This window comes from Lampris incognitus, chromosome 3 (assembly GCF_029633865.1).
Source record: "Lampris incognitus isolate fLamInc1 chromosome 3, fLamInc1.hap2, whole genome shotgun sequence".
NCBI lineage: Eukaryota > Metazoa > Chordata > Actinopteri > Lampriformes > Lampridae > Lampris > Lampris incognitus.
In genome coordinates, this window is record NC_079213.1 from 79,977,896 (window position 1) to 80,000,746 (window position 22,851).

General features: G+C 41.1%; 2 protein-coding genes across 2 annotated transcripts; one reads left to right on the forward strand and one right to left on the reverse strand.

The window, feature by feature from the left end:
• Window positions 1-3,362: 3,362 nt before the first annotated feature.
• sgcb (sarcoglycan, beta (dystrophin-associated glycoprotein)) lies at window positions 3,363-8,824 on the reverse strand. Its single transcript, XM_056277397.1, has 6 exons — window positions 8,622-8,824; window positions 7,781-7,990; window positions 7,440-7,625; window positions 7,097-7,288; window positions 6,854-6,985; window positions 3,363-4,787 (listed from the first exon to the last, which is right to left on the reverse strand). Exons 1-6 carry the CDS (start codon window positions 8,634-8,636, stop codon window positions 4,599-4,601), a joined length of 924 nt encoding a protein of 307 aa, XP_056133372.1. The 5' UTR covers window positions 8,637-8,824; the 3' UTR covers window positions 3,363-4,598.
• An 867-nt stretch (window positions 8,825-9,691) lies between these two features.
• Window positions 9,692-17,778, forward strand: spata18 (spermatogenesis associated 18). Its single transcript, XM_056277913.1, has 12 exons — window positions 9,692-9,778; window positions 10,841-10,946; window positions 11,062-11,177; window positions 12,929-13,047; window positions 15,272-15,367; window positions 15,513-15,647; window positions 15,756-15,987; window positions 16,166-16,324; window positions 16,467-16,642; window positions 17,136-17,259; window positions 17,375-17,446; window positions 17,722-17,778. Exons 1-12 carry the CDS (start codon window positions 9,692-9,694, stop codon window positions 17,776-17,778), a joined length of 1,479 nt encoding a protein of 492 aa, XP_056133888.1.
• The last annotated feature ends 5,073 nt before the right edge of the window (window positions 17,779-22,851 follow it).

Sequence of the window (22,851 nt, forward strand, 5' to 3'; positions counted from 1 at the left end):
TGAAACACATTTTTTCCTGGTTATTTTTCAGCATGCATATTATCGGAGTCTTACTAATTAGGGTAAAGAATTTTTCCTCGGTGCCCAGCCTCTCTTGCTATCTCCCTCTTTTCACCCACCGGCAGTTTCACAGACTGCTGAGCTGAAGTAAGCCACAGTGGCTCTGTGCTGCTTTAAAGAGGCACTCAGGCTTCTGTGAGGTGAATACCAAACAGCGAAGAAATCTATGACTGTCAACTTGAGTTCTAAGAAAGTGGGCTAGCCACACATGCATGTAAAAAAAAATCTCCGTAAACACTCCTTGAAAACTTTTATGTTCATATCAGAGGGGCTTATGTCTAACAAGATAATAATGAAAGAAAAATACGGCATGGCTGAGTCACTTTAAAATTGACATGTGCAGATTTTATTTGCCCTGAGTCTGAGTCAAGTACAGTCATTACATTTACACCCTCTTCCACCCTCTTATGGTCCATTGGAATGCTTGTGCACAAGCTCTGTGATTGGCTGGATGTTGTAATTTATTTGCTAAAATGTACTTTGGCATGTTGTTCCTTTCAGAAATGAGAGGTTTAATCATTTCTGAATAGAGCAAAGTCCTACAGATAATGGACAACAATTACTCAGTGTTTATTTACATGGTCAGTTCATAACAAAGGAAGTGTAACTAAAACCATATAATGGCACAGCCAACAGAATCCTTCTACCATCACAGTATTCATAGACCACTACCCTTATTCATATCTTTTACAGAATGAGCGTGAAGAACACAATATTTTCTTGAAATGTGATCAAACCAGCAGGCGAGAAATGCCATGAAGCCCATGAAATGGATCAATATCTGTTGAGGAGTGGCACCTGGAAACATCAACTGATGTGGAAGTGATAGAGACAGAGCTGACTGCTAATTTGAATCTGTGAGGATGCTACATCCTCATGGAGGACACTTGTGCAGAGGACTTAACTCTTGTCCACACCAGTGGCATCTGTTCTGAGACCCATGCAGTGACTTATGCTCAATAATCCATGTAAGAAAAACAAAGTTGAATCAGTTCATCTGGACACAACGTTTATTGACAGATATGTTTCATCACACATCTAAGTGACCTCTTCAGTCTCAACTGACAGCAGGTATCCTCACTCTTATCAACAATACAGTTGCATAACGACCAAAACCAACAATCAGTTTCACATGCGAATAGGTGTGACCAACAACTAGAGTTTCAATGGCCATGTGTACTATTCACAGAGGAGTTGGGAATGTTTGCAACCACAGCATTGTAAGATGGTGACAGATGTACTCTTTGCCCCCTCCCCCGCCCCCCGGTTCAGGGATGGTTGTTCCCTCTTCTGAACCGGGGGGGGGGGGGGGGCTAAGAGTACATCTGTCACCACTTTACAATGCAGGAATTGCAAACATTCCCAAATTGTCTGTGAATAGTACACATGGCCATTGTTGCTCTAGTTAATGGTCATGCCTATTTGCGTATAAAACTGATTGTTGGTTTCAGTCATTGCCATTGTATTGTTTATAAGGGTGGGGATACCTGCAGTCAGTTGAGACTGAAGAGGTCACTTAGATGAGTGATGAAACATTTCTGTCAATAAACGTTGTGTCCAGATGAACTGATTCAACTTTCTGTGACTTACATCAAATTGTATTCTTACAATGACTTTTGCATCTGACCCATCCTATTGTACAGGAGCAGTGGGCAGCTGCAGCACCTGGGGACCCACGCCAGTTCTTTCCATTGTCTTGTTCAGGGACACAGACAGGAGTATTAACCCTAAAATGCATGTCTTTTTGATGGTGGGAGGAAACCCCGAGGAAACCCACGCAGACATGGGGAGAACATGCAAACGCCACACAGGGATGGCCTGGGGTTCAAACCCAGGTTCTTGCTGTGAGGCAACATTGCTAACAACTGGGTCACCGTTATTTGTAGTCTAAATATGTAAACAAAATAGCTACATTCCTAATACTATATTTTTTCCCCCCTGACCTGTAAAGATAGTGTTGGCTTGTACTTAACATGTGTTCATGCTGAGATGTTGTTCATGTCTTGATTCATGCTCAATAAAATGTTGTTTAATTTGTTGATATATGACTGACTTACCCTCAGGGAGTTGTATAAGTTGATTCCTCTCAACAGATAGCAGTTGCAGGGCGGGGGCCCAAGATACACATCCTTTTCCAATCCATGGTTCAAAGAGATGTGGCTGTCCACCTCTGTCATACTGGCTTCTGTTGGTGCTCTCTATGCAGAGAGACAGGTCTGCGATTCTGTTGTTTCCCAGCCACAATTTCCTGAGGTTATGATTTGGTTGAGGTAGTATGAAAGACTTCAGGAGATTATGCGATACATCTAGTTCAGTGACTATGGATTGGATTTGTGGAGGCAGGGAAAGGCCGGAGGAGGAGCAGTTCAACAGGGGGCCCTTCTGACGGAGGCAGGTCATGGGCCAGGCAGGGAGAGGAGGTGTGCAATGGATCCCTTGGTAGACCAGGAGCAGCACAGTAGCCAAGAGCCGCTGTGGTGCTGCCATCCCAATCTGCCCAGTAAGCACACATAGATCATGAACATGAGCTAAGAGTGCTGGAGTGAAAATGCTGCAGTAAAACACGTTTCCTACTCCATTGCATGCAAACATACTATATGCGGTCAACACTGACGGTAGCAAAACATTCTTTAAAGAAAACAAATGATGAGAAAATCTATGAAATAAGACATTATGTACAATTAGACAAGTGAAATGGAAGGGTGTCTTTATGCATGCTCAATAATCCAGGTAAGAAAATTAAAGAAGGTTGAACTGCAATGTTGATGAACTGATTCAACTTTCTTTGAAATGGAAGAAGTCACATACACAAATACAAAAAAGCTAATTTATGCAGATAAATCCTTCAAACTTACCCTGTGTCACTACCATGAGCTGAAAGAAGCCACAGGACTCTCCCTCTTTCCTACCTTGAGCGCTTACAAGTTTACCAGCCGAGTTCGTTTCTCTGTATGCTCCGCTCAAAGTCTGGAGCATGTATGTCCTGCCAAATATGCACATACCAAAGGATGACATGAAGTCTTGTGGGGATTCCTTCAATCATTCATGTGGCTAGTTAATGTGTTACGTTCATTGCCTTTATCATATTTGGTAGATAACAACAGGCCTAGAAGAATCAGTGACAGAAGGAACGCTCCACTGTATTTTTAGTGGATGGTAAACAGTTGATCATTACTTAGTGTGTCATTCACTATATTCATGATTCACTTTGTAAATACTGGATACTTTGACTCCCGCCATGGCAAATGCAGTAATCATCAAAAACCAAATCTTAAAAAAATTGACCAAAACAGACATTCAAACATATTTATTTATTGAAACAAACAGCGATGAAATCCTTGACAGGGTTATTTAAATAAGGCCCATTGCAACAGTTTTCCTTTCAAGAGCCTAAATTCAACATAGCTGACCGAAGAAATTCAGTACGTTTCTTCACAACTGGTGCTACAGACAAATTCTTCACTTTTTTTTAACAGACATTCTAACACTTTCTTAAATGTTGTGTTATAAAACAAAAAAAACACTCCAAGGCAAAATAAAAATTTAAACTCAAACTTGATAGCACTGAAACAGAGCTATGCGGTATTGCACAAAATTCATTCCACTTAGTGATTTAGGCCTCAAACTAAGTTGTTCAAAACACACACATGACCTTCATGATTGTTAACAGTGAAAAAAAAACCATTTCAATTAATCTGTATTGAAATTTAGTGCATGCACCTTCCTGTTCATTTTTCAAACAATGCAATAACACAATTAAATATGAAAATAGGCTTTTTAAACATAATTTGATTATCACAATATAATCCCTTGTAAATCCATTGGCACAAGGCAAGATGGAAAGCCCGAGATGCATGGGAATAGATCCACTCTAGATCTGCTAATACTGGTTGGCTTACACTGTTTTTATTCAGTCTTTATTTAACCCAAATCATCATAAATCTGCGCATTTCAGTACCTATTATTAAGCAACAACCACAGTTTCCCACAGTTTCACCAATTTCAGATGTCTATAATGGGGAAAATGCATCACACACAACTGCCAGAAAAGGCAAACAACAGCAAATAAATTTTTAGACAACTTTCCCTTGAGGGTTTGTCTATTAATATTACTGGATGGTAAGGGGAAAAAAACTACTGTAACTAGTAATCCCTACCAACTGGTAGTGTAAAGCACAGTAAAATAAAGAGATATATAGCAGTGCAAAGAGTTGCTATGGTAACTTTCATGTATCTCAGATTTAGTTAACAAAATCTATAGAACAATGAAAATACGTTTGCACTTAAATACACACCTTTAGCTAAATGGAAATGATTGATAACACAATCCTTGTTTGGCAAAAAAAAAGAAAAAGAAGGCAGGCAAAAAACAAAGTATTTGCAAGGGTTTTTACAAGAGATTTGCAGTGGCATCATTATGAGTGAGTCATGTGAGATGTCCTGTGGTTTTCATATGCAAGTGGTCTAGCAGACTTCAGTGATGGCTGATTGGAGGCCATTTTAACAGCATATGCTGTTCCAGTCTCTTAGTGAACAGTTCAACAGGGGTTGTCTGATGTCTGGCAGCCCATGTTATGATACTTCACCTGGACACGAAACAGGGTCCCATCTGCGCACATGCATAACTTGTACCTCTCCTCACCCTTATCCAAATACGCATCGCCTGCAGACTTTGGGATGCGTGAGGCGTTGAACATGACTGAACCATTCAGGACAATGCTGTTCTCCTGCAGACAGAAAAATCTTCATCAATCCAAGTTTTTCCATCTTCATAATTAATATTCATAAGGCCACAATTTGTGGGATGAAATGAGACAACAGTTCCATGTTTTTGGTCATAATTTCTCCAAAAATTGTCAAGGCATGCAGTGAGCCTTGTGAGCTACAGCAATCTTGTGAGTGAATCACACTGATCCTTCTTGGGAAGCTATGCAGTTGTGACTTGATGCAGCAGAAGTGTAAACAGCTATGATGGTAGTGGCGAATGGGTAGAGTCTGTTAAGTCGAGGGAGCCTTATTTATAGAATGAGTCAAAAGACACAGGCACAATACAAACTGTGGAAGTGTGTCAGCAGCTTCACGGAAATCACTCCACACTGTAAAATCTGTGATTTTGTCTCTGCCACAATTGTTTACAATTCTGATGTACTACATCATTACTACATTAGTCCGCTTAGATCACTTTCCAAACTTGTAATTGGACCATCTACTTTTTGGAAGGAAACACCTTTTTAAAAATCGCTCTGAATGAGAGGGAAGCAAAACCCCATTACCCAAGCAATACGACTAATTCATGAGTTTGGTCTTGCTAATGAGACTAATTACATCTTATTACACATTACTTCATCTCCAAAGTTAACAACACAAGCCCAGTAAAATGTACCGAAACACTGTTAATAGACACTGATCACTGCGCCATCTACAGCTGTGAAGTGTCTCAATTTTTTCCTGGAATTACGAATCATTTAATCCCCATAAACTTGTTAGTGTAAACTCAACACCTCAACACCATCAATACTGAGATTTTGTTACAAAGTGAAAGCACATATTGCTTCAATGTCAATTACAGTCTCAAGCAAGTAGGGATGCATGATATTTGATTTTTGCAGATATCCGATATGCTGATATTTTCCAAGTCATTTTGGGAGATTGCCGATAACCAATATATTTTTTCCCACCTAATTGCAGAGAACGTCAAGTCTCTCCAGTAGTGGACTGAACCCAAGCTGCTACACTGACCACGGAAGCCACGGACGCTGATCTCTATGGCTGGTCTAGTTTTTTTTTCTCTACGCGGCCCTCCAACAGGTAAAAACTACATAGAACTGTATAAAAAAAAAAAGAGTACAATCTGTTTAAAAATGATTAAAATACCTCATTGTACCAGAGGCAATGCAACGCAGCAATGCAACCTTGTGCTTTTTTTTCCATTGTACATTAAAATAAATCAATCAAAGAAATGTGTATCTATGATCATGTAGTTATAACGATCGAGTTAATTCAGTACCAGTAACAAAATTTGCCACTTACCCATTTTCCAAAGTAGCCTACTTCAAATCTCCTCAGGAAACTCCTCAGAAAACACGGCTGGCATGCAACCACATGCAACAACTCGCACACTGATCTTGTGGGTGCTCAAGCACCCACCAAAAATATTAACCACCCACGGGGAAGGCCGATCAAAAAAAAAAAAAAAAAAAAAAAAAGACTGTGTGCTGGTATGGTGTAGCCTGTTATAATTTGTAGCAAGGAGTGTCACATTTCGTTGTGGTTTGTGTCTATGTCCGACAGACGACAGTGGCCTAGTAAGCCTGCACCATAGTAATTACTAAAGCAAGCGCAAGAAAAGTGATTTTGTGGCAATCATCACCTTGGTGGTATTCACTTAACTTGAACACCCATGGGCAAAAACATAAATTGGCACATATGCGCCCCGCCTACACGACGCGCTACATCTGTGCCTGGTCTACAGTTCGCATCGCATGAGCTACTTAAAGCATCATCTTATCGGCCTGTCATATCGTCATTTTGGGTCTATGCCAATATTTAATTTTAAAGCCTTTATCATCCGATACCAATTACTTGCTGATATCATCATGCATCCCTACACACAAGCATAGGCATGTTCAGACTTAGTCATTACGCAACATTATTACAGGAAGTTTGCACTACAAGGGAGCCCAAGACCCCCTCTAGCAGTGAAAGGTGGTAATACTGATTATTAACTGTTATTAAGGGTAGTAACATCAGAGTAATAATTATGAACTGGGCAAGAGGATGCACCCCAACTTACAGCCCTGAGCTCAACGTCGCCTCCCATTTTAAACTCCACAGTCCGGCCCATGATGTAGACTCCCTCATTTCCTCGAATAATAGCCTTGTTGTTTCCTTTAATATTCAGGTCAGAGTATGGATTACTTGTAATCTGAAAACAGGGAAAAATGTGTGAAAGACTCATCAACCAACCCCTGATTTGCATTCACACTGACTTTTTTTTTATTAGGCTGTACAACATATATTTTACAAATAAACACACCCTTTCTGTGGAGGCCTTTTTTACGTTGAGCACATTAACTCCTTTGGGCAGGTGGAACTCATGGTTTTCAAAGTCAGTGCTGAAGAATGTGGTCTGCGTGCGGGGGTCAGTAAAAGATATGCCCACATCACTGACGATAGAGGTCTTGTCTTTCTCCACACTCAGCTTAGTGTTGCCTTGCTGGAACACAACCTTAAACAACACATGAACAACAAAAAGAAAAGACGATGTGGGAAATTCAAAACAGTTTTCATTACTTGTGTCATTCTCAATGAATATTTTTGCATGTTTTTAATTTCCTCAGAAAGTGTTATTTTGAAATGAGCATTCTGCATTTTCTTACTGGGTTGTTATTGCCAGTAATGACAAGGTCCTGGTCCTTTCTGCCTCCTACTGTGCTCTTGTGTAGTGGATGGACGATGCCCATGTCTGCCTTCTGTTTGAAACGCAGCAGTCCATTCTCATGGAATTCCATACTGTCACAACCATTCGGGCCAATGCGGATGACTGTCCATATCACCAAAGTGATCTAAGAGGTGGGAACACCATGATTGACTTGGAAAGATGGATTAGATTCAAAAATACAATGTGACCAAATCCATTAGCACCTTTGCAATATGTTTGGGAGGGCCAAGTCACAAACAGCCTCTGGACATAAGTGCCCTCAGGTATTGCTGTACTCACTATCAGATTGATGAGAGCGAGGAGGAAGAGGAGGACGATGACACAAACAGCAATGTTTCCCTTGCGACCTCTTAACCCCGTTTTGTGAAGACGTTCTTCTTCTATCGGTACATAACCTGCTTTGAAATTACTGTTGTGTTCCTTGTTGATGTTTCGTCTTTCAATGGCCTTCTCTCGCATAGACTTCTTCACAGGCCCATTAGAACTCTCCTGGAATACAGAGAAGGGGGGTGGGGGTGGGGATCAACTCTCACTCCAAAAACGGATTTTTGACATAACACAAGGAATCAATGTGGGCTCTAATCCTGATATTGTGCGAAGAACAAAGTGGGCTCTGATCCTGATAACGTGGTGAGAAGGCGGAGCAATAATAATAATCATAATAACAATAATTGTAGTAGTAGTAGTTCAAAATTAGGGGTTGTGTTGGCAGATTTTACCTGTCTTACACTGAGGAATGCAAACAAGTTAATCGCCCGCGTCTATGTGTCTGTGGCCATTACTAAAAATAAATCGGACATTTTCACCAGTATTTTAGTACTAATAAACCGAATCCACATACAGCAGGATACCATCTTCCTCGTCATATACTAACCATATTAAATTAAAGCGGTGAGGGAGCTCAGCCGCCGCAATTGTTCAGTTTTTCGTGTAACTGAGTTGAGCGAAGGCCAGCTCGCATTTATCCCCCCTTAGACACCAAACGATGCAAAACGCCTTTGATTTTCATTCATTTAAGTTATCAACAACAGCAGAATTTAGTGCTATCTTTAATATACGCAATATTACGAAGATAGGGAAATGCGAAAAATACAAGAAATAGAGCTTGGGCAAAACAGACCTGCTCAGACGCCATGTTGACCCTCCCTCTCCTGCCTTCGTTTGACAACTTGGGGAATGACAGCGGAAGAAACCACTTCACATTTTGTCACAGAGGAAAGACGTTATTTCGACGGCTATTAATCGGACGATAACTATAATGTTTAAATACGCGAAATAAAAGAGAGCACTGTACTGAATGAGTTTCCCCCGTATGTTTCACCACTTCAAACAGCGTTAAATTCCCATGGCTGGAAATAGTGGTCCATTCGAAGTCCAGCCAGCCAATGACGGAGCAAAGCAGGAAAATCCTAAAATAGGAAAGTTTGCTTTTCCATTCATATTTTCCATAGATAACTTTACAGGCGGGGCAATGGGGCATATTAAACGCCAAAAATATGCCTTAACCCTTTTTCATGGTTGTTCATCGGCGATTGATGCCTTAAAATCTCACTAGCTGTCTAATCTACAAGACAATTACTTTCAAGTATTTTGACTATAAGTACAGCGACTTGATAATCAGTTCAGAACGCTGTCATTTGATAGAATATATTTTATTGAAACTTATTGAGAAATGCATATGCAAATGTTCATGCGTATCTCACACACAAGTCTATGTCAACTGTAGATCTTCATTCTGGCTGGATTTTAAAAACAGGATTTAATCATGCATTAATTATAGTTTGTTTAGATTTACTACCAACTGGTGTGTGTGTGTGTGTGGGGGGGGGGGGCAATTTAAACCGGTTGTCGGTGTGCTCGGGGTAACACTGTGGACCTGGTATCATTTGTCAGTGTGACATTACAATGCTCACATTTACACCAGAAGGGGAAGCTGCAGAAAACGGTCTAAACGTTGTTCTTTGCATGTACCTTCATAAATGTTTTTGTTTTTTTTCCCCCGAGGCCATGTTAATCAGTTGTCGGTTTGCTTCCTGACTGCGTTGCCACAACTGAGGCGGTGCTTGGCGCCTCCGTCGAAGGTGGAGAAAACGCTAAGGACAAGAATTTTAACTGTGGTCAATAAAACACGGCAGCTCTCCCAACAGACTAAAACCCTCAGAGGATTAGCTTAGTCGGGTTGGGAAGGACATGGCCGATGCCTTGAGAAGACTGGTGAACATATCTTCCTTCAGCCATTTACAAGACAAACTTGAGAGCTGGCACAAAGACTATCATGTAAGTCATCGATAAGTGATCAATCTGACCAACCCACTTAATGTAGTATGGCTTGACCATTCAATTTGAAAGACTTCAGAAGTATTAGCGTGAAATAATAGCCTACGTCGAAATTTCCATCCAGACTCAAAAGATGGAGCTTTTAGCCGGTAGATTTCACCTTAAAAGTGAAGAATTGCTCTGTGTATTTAAGGAGAGGGAGGATTCTTTTGTCGCCTGTCATGAACTTAAGATATTTCAGATTTGATTTAATTTACGGCTACTAGCAACTTTAATGAGCTGGATATGCTTGAAAATACGGAAATACATTGTGCAGGAAAAACATAACAGTAAAGGAATGTACTTATTTTGATTGGATCGATTTCCCAGCAAAGTTTGGTTGCTACGGACGCTAGTCGCCATGGCGACCGTGTTCCTTCCGCCCCTGGACTGATAGACTGCCCCCGTCAGTTTATGGAGGAATGAACAGGTCCTGCTAATGAAATCGAGGGGGGAAAAAAAACAAAAAACGATTTCTCGACTAGAGCACACTAGAGAACAATTTAAGGAGCAAACTTCAACTTAATTAAGCATTGTAGATTTTAGTGCACCGTTTAGACTTTTGATCAGAGTTAATTTTTGGGGAGTGCAATGGAAAACAGACGGTTTATAACTTTCTTGACTCATCACAAGTCAACATATGGCAAAATGTGTTTTTAATCTACCACAATCATTTCTTTGTTTCTTAAAGAATAAAAAGATATTAAAATATGTGAAAGGCCCTTGGCAAATTGCCTATTCAGGCTACAGAGATCTAATTATTCATGGATCTTTTGTTTCAAAAGCTCCATCAATAAATTCCAGAGTGAAAAAATGTCTGCAATCAAATAAATGATCTTAAAAGAAACTACTAGGTGTGAATGTGTTTTGACAGAAAACACCTCATTGCAATTACAGATCGGGGCTTTATTGTGAAAAATGATGAGCCTATTTAACACAGAAACACCCTAACCCCCCCCCCCACACACACACACAAAAGTTTGCATGTTCATCATTGCTTCCTTCTCATGTTCACCCTCCCAGGTAATTTCCTGTGACCAAAATCTGAACAAATGTTGTGAGTTGATTGAGCTCACTGCCAAGATTCAGGGCCAACTGTTCACCATCCTCAACTACACTGCTACCGAAGGTAGGTTCAGGCCTAATGTTTCAATGTAGAGCCCTGTTTTCATCAGGATCCTCCCTATTGGGAACTACTGGTCACAAACTCACAAACTCTTCTAACATGTGACCCCATGGATCAGGTGGACACTATGCCGGGGTGGACACCCTGAAAACACGCCTGCTACCATGGCTGGGAACCTGCTTCTCCATGGCAAAGCCCTCTGTCAATGATGACACTAGTCTACAACTCATTCAGGTGACATTGTCTATCTTTAGGCTTATATTTACATGATGTGCGCTACATTACTATGGATGGGATGTTGCAAATAAATGCCGAAGAGAAGCAAACAGCAGTAACATCTTGTACAGCTTGTATTTCTAATTCAAAAAAGTAGGATTAGATTTTGTATCAACAAAAATTCTGCCCATAAATGTTGTTTAACCATATATGATAGAAACAATCTTTTTGTTTGAACAGGAAGTTAACTGTAAAGTCATTGCAGTTTCATTTGTCACACAGTATAGCTCTCAACGAATTTATAACTGTAAATATCCCATGAAAATATTCATTGAAAAATCATATTCTAAGACTTGGCTCAGGTCTTATCCACATCAACAAAACCAATCCAAAATGTTTAAGTCATGCAACACCTAAATGATGAAAATAGCTGACGCGAAACATGGATGGATTGTATCGTATCTCTGTCACTGATGACTACTATACAGTGATGATATCTGGTCTATATTCTATTCTCATCTCATCATCAACTGCTTCTCCGGGGTCGGGTCGCGGTGGCAGCAAGCTAAGTAGGGCACTCCAGACGTCCCTCTCCCCAGCAATGCCCTCCAGCTCCCCTGGGGGATCCCAAGGTGTTCCCAGGGCCAGATTGGACATGTAGTCCCTCAAGCGAGTTCTGGGTCTAGCCGAGGATCTCCGCCCAGTTGGACATGCCTGAGAAACCTTCAAAGGAAGGCAACCAGGAGGCATCCTAATCAGATGCCCGAACCACCTCAACTGGCTCCGTATGGCGTGAAGGAGCAACTGCTCTGCTCTGAGCTCCCTCCGGATGTCTGAGCTCCTCACCCTATCTCTAAGGCTAAGCCCAGACACCCTGCGGAGGAAACTCACTTCAGCCACTTGTATCCGCAATGTCACCCTTTTTGTCACTACCCAAAGCTCATGACCATAGGTGAGGGTTGGAACGAAGATTGACTGGTAAATTGAGAGCTTTGCCTTCCAACTCAGCCCCGTCTTCACCACAACAGTCCAGTACAACATCCACATTACTGCTGATGCAGCACCAATCCACCTGTCAATTTCCTGCTCCATCTTACCCTCTCTCGTGAACAAGATACTGAGATACTTGAACTCCTTCACTTGAGACAACAACTCATCCCCAACCCAGAGGGAGCAATCCACCATTTTCCAGTAAAGAACCATGGCCTCAGACTTGGCGGTGCTGACTCTCATCCCGGCCATTTCACACTCAGCTGCAAATCGCTCCAGTGTGCGCTGGAGGTCATGTTCTGATGAAGCCAACAAAACTACATTACATTACAGTCATTTAGCCAACACGTTTATCTAAAGCGACTTACAATATGTGCATTTAACATAGGAAATCAGAAGAACTACAAGATGATGTGAAGATCAGAATTGCATCTCTGCTCTTCACATTATCTGCGAAGAGCAGAGATGCAATTCTGAGGTTCCCAGAACAGACTCACTCCTCACATTGGCTGCACCTTGAGATCCTGTCCATGAATATCACAAACAGAATCGGAGACAAGGGACAACTTTGGCATAGTCTGACACACACCAAAAATGTGTTTGACTTTGTGCTGAGAATGCGGACACAGCTCTCATTTTTTTGATTATATATTCTATTCTATTCTATTCTATTCTATTCTATTCTATTCTATTCTATTCTATTCTTAATCTCTCATGGCAGTATGATGCCAAGATAATCTGACTATGTTGAAAACACTGATGAAACGTTTTATTTTCAGGAGTCAGTGGAGAAGGATAGGAAGATCAGGGAGCTCTCTGCCTCCCATGACAGTGATATACAGAAGATGGAGACTCAGCTGTGCGCCACTCGCTTGCAGCTGGACTCCGTCAAAGCAGAGTAAGTCTCTTACAGGCATAGACAAGCCATCTAGGGTACAACTAACTCACTAGCCATGCAATCAGTCTTTCCTCATGCATGCTATTACAAAGTTAGCTGTTGTTGCAAAGATTTGAATTCTCAGCCCCATCTGTAAAATTTTCTATGTTAATTAGTGTGACGGGCTAATGCAATCAGACAAGATTACGACACTGAGTACAGATTACGATGTAAAATGGATGGATTCTATTAGTGAGGGTCTGTGTGTTTTTACTTTTGTACACCCCAAGCCATATATCTATAAATTCATGATTGATTTTTCTCTGTTCCACTCCTTTGCAGTTGGAGTCACATGCTAATATACCATAACATATTAACATATATATATATATATATATATATATATATATATATATATATATATATATATATATATATATATATATCAACACGGATACAAGAGAAAGATTTTAATACATTGCAGTACAAGCCTGTTTCGTGCGTCTCGCACTCATCAGCTGCTCTGTTGATATCCCGCTCCTCATTAGTTGAGCACTCACAACACCATTGACGGTTTTGGAAAAAAACGCTATACATATACACTACCGTTCAAAAGTTTGGGATCACCCAAACAATTTTGTGTTTTCCATGAAAAGTCACACTTATTCACCACCATATGTTGTGAAATGAATAGAAAATAGAGTCAAGACATTGACAAGGTTAGAAATAATGATTTGTATTTGAAATAAGATTTTTTTTACATCAAACTTTGCTTTCGTCAAAGAATCCTCCATTTGCAGCAATTACAGCATTGCAGACCTTTGGCATTCTAGCTGTTAATTTGTTGAGGTAATCTGGAGAAATTGCACCCCACGCTTCCAGAAGCAGCTCCCACAAGTTGGATTGGTTGGATGGGCACTTCTTGCGTACCATACGGTCAAGCTGCTCCCACAACAGCTCAATGGGGTTCAGATCTGGTGACTGCGCTGGCCACTCCATTACCGATAGAATACCAGCTGCCTGCTTCTGCTCTAAATAGTTCTTGCACAATTTGGAGGTGTGTTTAGGGTCATTGTCCTGTTGTAGGATGAAATTGGCTCCAATCAAGCGCTGTCCACTGGGTATGGCATGGCGTTGCAAAATGGAGTGATAGCCTTCCTTATTCAGAATCCCTTTTACCCTGTACAAATCTCCCACCTTACCAGCACCAAAGCAACCCCAGACCATCACATTACCTCCACCATGCTTAACAGATGGCGTCAGGCATTCTTCCAGCATCTTTTCATTTGTTCTGCGTCTCACAAACGTTCTTCTTTGTGATCCAAACACCTCAAACTTGGATTCATCCGTCCACAACACTTTTTTCCAGTCTTCCTCTGTCCAATGTCTGTGTTCTTTTGCCCATCTTAATCTTTTTCTTTTATTGGTCAGTCTCAGATATGGCTTTTTCTTTGCCACTCTGCCCTGAAGCCCAGAATCCCGCAGCCGCCTCTTCACTGTAGATGTTGACACTGGTGTTTTGCGGGTACTATTTAATGAAGATGCCAGTTGGGGACCTGTGAGGCGTCTGTTTCTCAAACTAGAGACTCTAATGTACTTATCTTCTTGCTCAGTTGTGCAACGCGGCCTCCCACTTCTTTTTCTACTCTGGTTAGAGCCTGTTTGTGCTGTCCTCTGAAGGGAGTAGTACACACCGGTGTAGGAAATCGTCAATTTCTTAGCAATTTCTCGCATGGAATAGCCTTCATTTCTAAGAACAAGAATAGACTGTCGAGTTTCAGATGAAAGTTCTCTTTTTCTGGCCATTTTGAGCGTTTAATTGACCCCACAAATGTGATGCTCCAGAAACTCAATCTGCTCAAAGGAAGGTCAGTTTTGTAGCTTCTGTAACGAGCTAAACTGTTTTCAGATGTGTGAACATGATTGCACAAGGGTTTTCTAATCATCAATTAGCCTTCTGAGCCAATGAGCAAACACATTGTACCATTAGAACACTGGAGTGATAGTTGCTTGAAATGGGCCTCTATACACCTATGTAGATATTGCACCAAAAACCAGACATTTGCAGCTAGAATAGTCATTTACCACATTAGCAATGTATAGAGTGTATTTCTTTAAAGTTAAGACTAGTTTAAAGTTATCTTCATTGAAAAGTACAGTGCTTTTCCTTCAAAAATATGGACATTTCAATGTGATCCCAAACTTTTGAACGGTAGTGTATATATATATATATTTCTTTTTACAGACTGGCTGATGCAAAGATAGAACTGGATGAGACAAAGAACAAGTCAGCAACCTCTCTCTTGGCTACAGAAGATGAAATTTTACAACTGAGAGCAGAGTGAGTGACATAGAAATAATGCAAAATATCCCATTTCAAAAACATATCCCACATTTTAATAACTCTGTGTGTGTGTGTGTGTGTGTGTGTGTGTGTGTGTGTGTGTGTGTGTGTGTGTGTGTGTGTGTGTGTGTGTGTGCATCAGTTTGCATGCTGCACATGAGATGGTGGATATTTATAAGAGGAAACTTGATGTAATTGATGACTATGAGCAGCAGATTCGCTTGCTGAGAGAGGAGGTGTCTTATCTGACCACAGAAAAGGCAATGCTGCAGGAGAGGTGAGGACACATACACTCACAAACACACACGTGTACACTGGGAAAAGATTGGTCAGAACCGATGAATTGATTTGATTTTTTTTTTGTCTTACTCTCCCTCTCTTTCAGGTTGGTGAGAAGTTGTTCTCCGAGCCCTGTGCTGAGGCGCAGCCGCACTTCCAGCCCCCTGAGGAGTGAGTCCCCAACTAGAGCGCAGCTCACCAACTCCTCCCGCTACGCACGCCTTGTGTCCCGCTTCAGTGACCTGTATGCTGTAGACCGTCTGGAGGCCCAGAGCCTTCTGCGACGCTACATCGATGACCTAGAGATGGTCCAGAAAATCATCTTCATTTCTGTTGTGGTAAGGCTGAAGTCACTTTCTTCTAGTTTTTGAAGATACGCACATCATCAGATGACCTGCACTTGTACAATCAATGATACATTGCCTAGCTTCTGCCCACCTTTCGAAATATTTCAAAACATTTTGCATATACCTTTCTCGTGGATGAACAACTTATAACCATGTTTTCACCTCTTAGGAATCCTTCCAGGTGGCAAAGCTAGCTTACCGTCAATTCAAGCTTCGTGTGAGGAAGACGTTGTCACCATCCCACATGGGACCGGAGAGCCTGGAGGATGCAGCAGTAGACTACATTGTCAGAAACCTGGATCTCTATGATGTGCAGGCCAGTGTCAATGTAGGACTCATATTTGCTCTGATTTCTGTGAGCGAACACAGATATTCTAACAGTAACAATATCCATTGCCAATATTATGGAGTGTGACGCCATATGTTGATCTTAAGACAGCATGTGATGCTGTATTATCATATTTTGCCAGGATGTGATCAATGCCATGAATGTCAACCCATGGATCTCCTTCCCACCGGAGGTGGACTTTGTCCTCATCAGTACCTTGATCAGGGAGACATGCAAAGTGGCCTTTGCCATGCAGACACTGGACCTCACTCTGGATTTGGCATTTGCCAGTGAAGGAGAACTCTACAATGATAGCAAGTTAGTTCTGTGTTCCTTTTTTGCCTGACTTGTATCAAGGCTGATCAAAGGAGGGTCAATGAGCCAAATGTTTTTAATCTTTAAAGGTCATATAGACTTATGAAAAGCTGTGTTTAGTTGATTTTATTCATTATGGTTTTATTTGAGAGTTTAATTTGAGTTCAGTTTATTCATTTTTTTCAACAAGATTTTGAGATAACCTGCCCACCATAATTCACATTTGCATGAGACTTAAGAGGTTAACGGTTACTTGAAACATTGCCAGGTGATTATTTTTTCAATTTTCATTTTTTACCGACACTTACTATTCTTGCTAAATTTCAGTTCGACTCTTGGCTGCCAGTCCAAGAAAATTTGTGCGCCGTGTGTGCTAAATGTTCATTGCTATGCTTATACTCTTGGGCGGAGGCCTCAACGATTTGGTGACAATTACTTGCACAAACAGCCATGCCCTCCCTTTCTCACTGTGTTCCTCACTCTTTCTGTCTTGCAGGTATCGGCGTAGCTATGAATCTGAGTTTACTGCACCTCTGGTGGCGTATCACGTGTGGCCAGCCCTGATAGAGGGGGACGCTGTGATAGTGAAGGGAGAGGCTGTGACCAGGAGGGGTGCTCTGGTACAGACTCTTTTATTCTTCCAAAGATATGACCATGAATTGCCATGCACATTTTTTTTCCATAGCTAACAGAACAATGCATTAAAACATATGGGTAATATGTCTGATTTTCTAGTGGAGAAGTAGAACCAGGAGCCGGAGTGCCAGCCCCGTGCGTTCTCACTCCGTCAGCCCAACACGCACTCTTGTAAGTTTCCACGGTGTTTGATAAACCAACCACAAAGCTGGATAGAAACAACAATTATCTTTACTACTCATGTAATTCAGAGTTAAGAATCTTATCACTCTCCCTGCCAAACAACAAGCATTCACACCCGTGGCCCTCAGGGTAAGTGCTGTACCACAACCTTGGCTGTGTTTCACTGCAAGTGTGTTTACTTATTGACTTAGTCAAAGGAAAGCACGCAGCTTTGTTATTTCTTTTTCCCACCTCTCCCCTATATATATATATCTCATTTCCAGGCATTTAGCAGCTGCAGAAGCCTCTCTCCAGGACGCCTTACAGCTAGCCGACTGTAAACTTATCTCGAGTTGCAGAAAAGTACAACAGTGAAGACTCCTTTACAAGTTGGTCTGTTTTTAATCACAATCTGATGATTATGTCTCTTTTTGCCTGTTGTTGTTACTTGAAGTAAAGCATTTACATAGAAATTCCAAAGGCTATTCAGTGCAGGGACGTTTTATGGGATCATATCAGTGACACAGGGTAGGTGTAGCATGTATTAACCACATAGGTGTTGGATAGTGTGGCAACTAACAAATCAGCTCTGATACTGTAGTTTAGCATATTTTGTTTGTAACTTGATGCAAGAGAGAAGTGAATTGTAAGATACACAGTGTTTGAGTGACTGACAGGAGTGTCCGTTAATTTCAATATTAGACCTGCACATTAGCACTTTCTTGGTCTGATAGTTAATCGCTGTAGCTGATTATAACAGCCATACTGAATCTTCATTCCTACTTGACCTTTTTTCCCTCTTTACATTTCACTAAAGTAAAGCCCACATGTGAGCAGCAGATTCCTTAGACAGCTCGCTATAAACCATGGTGCTATGATCAGTGACTGAACTTCAACACTACAAACGCTGGAGTGACACTGACCCCAATGATTCTTGGAATGACTGATTGCTGTGTTTTACGTGTATGTTTGGTACTGTGGTTTTATATGTCTTGAGATCATTTAAGACCCATTGTGCTATGGGAAATTCAAGCGCAAACATCTTAGCCAGTTTACAAAATGGGTAACCAAGATGCTGATTATGCTTTACATTAATTTTTTTTGTAAGTTTATTTAAGATATTGCAAAAATAAATGTACAAGAGAATGATCAGAAGCTACTCATTTTCTTGTAACATCTTGATGTGTTCAACACAATGCAAAGTCGGTTGTATTAAGTTTTCCGACGCTCAAAATAGTTCCAACTACATGTACTGTATAGCACTACTGAATTCATTATAAATCATGTCGTATTTCTTAATTCATCCTGAAATGGCTTGGAGTAATGCTAAATTTGATGAAGATGACATCACATTGATTTAACATTGATGTGAATTGCATTTACTGTTACTGAGTGTTGCATCTATTCTTTGTGCCTTCTGATTTTTTTTTCTCCAAAAAATAATAATAAAAATAAAAAATCATTCACTCCAGCCATCATGGATATTAATGAGAAACATCAGTAAAATAAAAGACTGTTTTCCTCACCAATAAATAAAGGCAACAACAGTAAAGTCTTGAACTCAACTTGTGGTCCATACACCTAACTCAACATTGCATTTATAGAATGACTTGGGACTGAGTCCAAGACAAAAAACAAGGAAGTACTTGCCTGATAATGTCATGAGGGGGCTTTACAGAACCACAAAGAACCCTTTTTCCACCATGAATGCTGCGCTCTATTTTGAACATTTTGAGCTCTGTGAACCCCATTGAAGTTATTATTTGCACCAAATGAATGCAAAGCCCAAATAGCTCTTCCGCATTGAATTTAATTAGTCGCAGCATTATAATTATGGCTTTAACTTTGGACTCTGTGATGTGATATGAATACTAGAGAGTAGCGTCAGTCAACTGACTTCACATCAGTAGAGCTGTGTACTTTAACGGACCCTTCCCCGCGTGGGGGCGTATCAGCTTGCGTGTGTCTGATACTTATCAAAACAGTAGATGGCGATGTTGATCCATCATAAAGATGAATCCAGACTAATTTCAATTCGTTGGTCACCACAACAAAGTTTGTCTGCAGTACCAAGTTTCTCTGTAGAAAAACCTTTGTGGCATGTCCTTGAATTCTTAAGGTCACTGCTGGTCAGAATTTCTTAGATAATCTACATATAAGTGTTTAATTAGGACCTTGACTGACTGCAGGGAGGGAGGAAGGGGAGACTAAAGTTTAGTAAAACAGAAAAAAACGTGTGCGTGTGCATGTATGTGCATGTCTGCTTGAATGCATTTGCAGCAGTGCATGACTGTGCTTTAACTTGAATTAACATTTAAACGAAGAAAAAAAAACAAAAAAACCAACAGTATCTCTGTGGTGATGCCTTCCTCGCGGTGATCAAGCATTCTCAGCCATCAACTGAGATGGGCTAATTTGCCCTCTTTCCTCTCAGGCCATGCCCAGTGCTGCACCAGCTCTCTTCTCAGCAGGCAATCCCAAGACACTGTTGGCCTTTCAAACGCCATGCCCCAAATCAAGGAGCAGCGTTGCAGAGCAGAAACTAAACTGAAACATGCCTCGCAACCTCTAGGGCCTGTGGATGATTAAAAAGACTTTCAATAGTTTAGCGCACATTCTACTTTTCTAGTGTAGATGAGATTGTGTTGATTTGTTGAGATTCCTTGATCCTGGATGTAACTGATGAGAACAACAGAACTTCTTCATACTTTGATGATTAGATGGACATTTGGTCCAGTAGTAATTGCAGTTTGTTGAATGGTGATCTTCTTTGTGGGGTGTAGATACTGATTGGAGATTAGATGGAGGTTTTGTAGCTGCAGTGATTAAAATCCCACATCAAAGGATGTTAGCTGCGCTGTAATTTTGTGTCAGGGCACAGGAACAAAACGCATATTCTTTGTTCTTGAATAAAAAGTATGCAAGTGAAAGCTAAGAATAGAACAGCCTACATAACGCCAGTTTATGTTTTTAACTTCAGAAGGAAGGCAACGTATGTGCTGCGGTTCCAATGCCGTTCCAATATAAATATATATCCAAGTCTACTTTGATATATACCAAAACTCAGCAGACAAAACTATTTAAGGCATATCCTCTATAAGATATTAAAGAATCCTTAGTTAACCCTCCCATGAGGGAGCTGATAGCTGCTGAGTGACCTGGGGAATATGTAGTATAGAGAGACAAAATCCATATCATGGAAACTTCTGTCAATTCTCCTCAAATTCCCACACTGAGCATCTTGTCTCATCATAGTGGTTGAGAGAGGTCAGAGTTTGAGGCCATCAGTCTGCACTAGAAATGGGACTGGGTCTGTAGAGCCTCTCCTAGTCCAGTTGCCTCTCTGTGAGCCTGTGAAATGTTTATTCAGATGTGCTGTGGTCATACGTGACAACAGAGGACGCATCCACAGACCCTGGAAACACTGGAGATCTGCACAGACGGAGATGGGAGAGAAGTTCTAAATTGGTTATCGCCGATGTCTACTGGGGACAATAAAAAAACAAAAAACTAAACAAAACATATCAATGAAAAAATCTCCACAAACAAACGAAAGTCATCAGGACATTGTCTACTCCTGCCAAAAACAAATCAAAAATAATATCCTCATGTCAGATTCCAGTATTCTTAACTGAGTTATTGGGAAAATGCAAAGACTAACTGAACTTTACAGCTATTGCTATCTAGAAGATTTTGGCATTAAAAATGGTGCAGAAAGGGCAGATGAACAGATATTTGTTACCATTTTGATGTTCCAAAGTCAATTGAATCAGAATCCAATGGTCAAAAGTCACATGTGGTCTATCACCAAGCATTTGTCATTCTGATACTGTGGTCATGGGCACATGCATAGAATCACATTCTACTCGGTTAAAAATGTAAAAAATTAAAAATAAAAAAAAGAGAAAGAAGGGAAAGAGAAGAAGAGAGAATGTATATATTCCATATCTGGATAGAGACATTTTCTGGTAGCAAACAATAAAAGAGTTGTTTCCCTCCCAACCACGGTGATGACAACACAGGTTCATACCACTAAAAGTGACATATAAATCCATGACCCAAGTTGGAGAGATTTTGTTTGAGTTGGAGCCTCCGCCACATGGACTCAGAGCCTCGAATCCAACCGAGGCCTCTAGTGAAGCCTCAGAGCTCCGCTTCAACACTATCCGACCGTATGATGTTTCCTCTCAAACGCCTGTTGGCCTTATGAATGTGCTCAGCCTTGGCTGGCCTTGAGTTTCTGGAGCTGGAGCCAAAGTGTCCACCCTGGCCCTGCAGCCAGAGCAGAAGGGGAAGAGTAATGGGGCTGTATATCACCGGACATGATGACATGGTTATGGATGACCAGACCACGGTGTGTAAATCAAAGATAGAATATGAAAATGGACAGAGGATAGAAGAAAGGGGGAATGCACAGAGACAGGAGAGATACAGTAAATATTAAAACACAGAAGAGGGTAGTTGTTAGGACCAGAAGAGCTCAATCTTTCACTAATGGCCGGTAAACATGAACTGTATTTATGTCTTGTATATGCTTACTAGTCCATCATTTCACTGTACCTTGCTTTGCAGGAACACAAGCAGAGGTTCAGGACTGTGTTGCTGGATGGTTTCTTGAAGAGGCAAGGATGGAAAGGGCAGGTCAGGGCGCTTTGCTGTTTTTGCATGGTTTAAAGGCCACTGTATCTCCAGGACTCTTTCTGTGGCTGTTAAACTCATCTGGATCGGAGCAGGATGCAGACTGACCACTGAGAACAATTTATGACAGGAGGGACGAGGCAAAGACAGGGTGAAAAGCATAGGGAGTGACAGCGCACATGATACTGTGACTTCATACATAGGTGTGTTGTTGTGTGAGAATATTGCAAAAAGTACCACACTGTCACCGGGACCCTGCCCTTCCTCTTCCTCCCACTCGGTCCGCGGTGGAACACCCAAAGAGTGGTCCCTTGTCATTTAAAATGTGAAGACATAGCGGGGGCCAGTCAGATCCATCAGCGCGATTGGCCCGATTAAGGCCCTCGTGAATCCTTAAGACAAGAGCCCAAACACCCATGACAACAAATCACCTCAGGTTCCGAGCTCAGAGGCTGTGTCTGTGTCTCCATACTCTACCAAAGGAGCCATAGCTAAATGTTTCCTTCCTCTCCCTCCGAAGACTATTGCATGTCCAAAAAAAAAAAGATTTCAAATTTGGCAGCTCTATTTAACACTTTGGCAGCTCTTTTTCACAACATAAGACATTTGTGCAACCCCCCCACCCCCAACTCTGTTCTCTCATCAATTTCACATCTGGACTCTCGTAAGCAAAGACTGATTAAACATCTTTGAAGGGCAAATGATTTTCTGATCTCTCTCTTCACGAAGTTCATTCCCGAAGCCAAACTCCTGTGTTGATGGACTTGAGACTTTAT

What these genes read in the sequence shown, in the direction of transcription:
- sgcb (XM_056277397.1), bottom strand. An exon ending in TTACTGGCAATAACAACCCA is followed by an intron (nt 7,289 to 7,439) that starts GTAAGAAAATGC and finishes GTGTTGTTTAAG; the next exon opens with GTTGTGTTCCAGCAAGGCAA. An exon ending in AAAAGGCCTCCACAGAAAGG is followed by an intron (nt 6,986 to 7,096) that starts GTGTGTTTATTT and finishes CCCTGTTTTCAG; the next exon opens with ATTACAAGTAATCCATACTC.
- spata18 (XM_056277913.1), top strand. Translation starts at nt 9,692, where the DNA reads ATGGCCGATGCCTTGAGAAGACTGGTGAACATATCTTCCTTCAGCCAT. An exon ending in CAACTACACTGCTACCGAAG is followed by an intron (nt 10,947 to 11,061) that starts GTAGGTTCAGGC and finishes CCCATGGATCAG; the next exon opens with GTGGACACTATGCCGGGGTG. An exon ending in TCATCTTCATTTCTGTTGTG is followed by an intron (nt 15,988 to 16,165) that starts GTAAGGCTGAAG and finishes TTCACCTCTTAG; the next exon opens with GAATCCTTCCAGGTGGCAAA.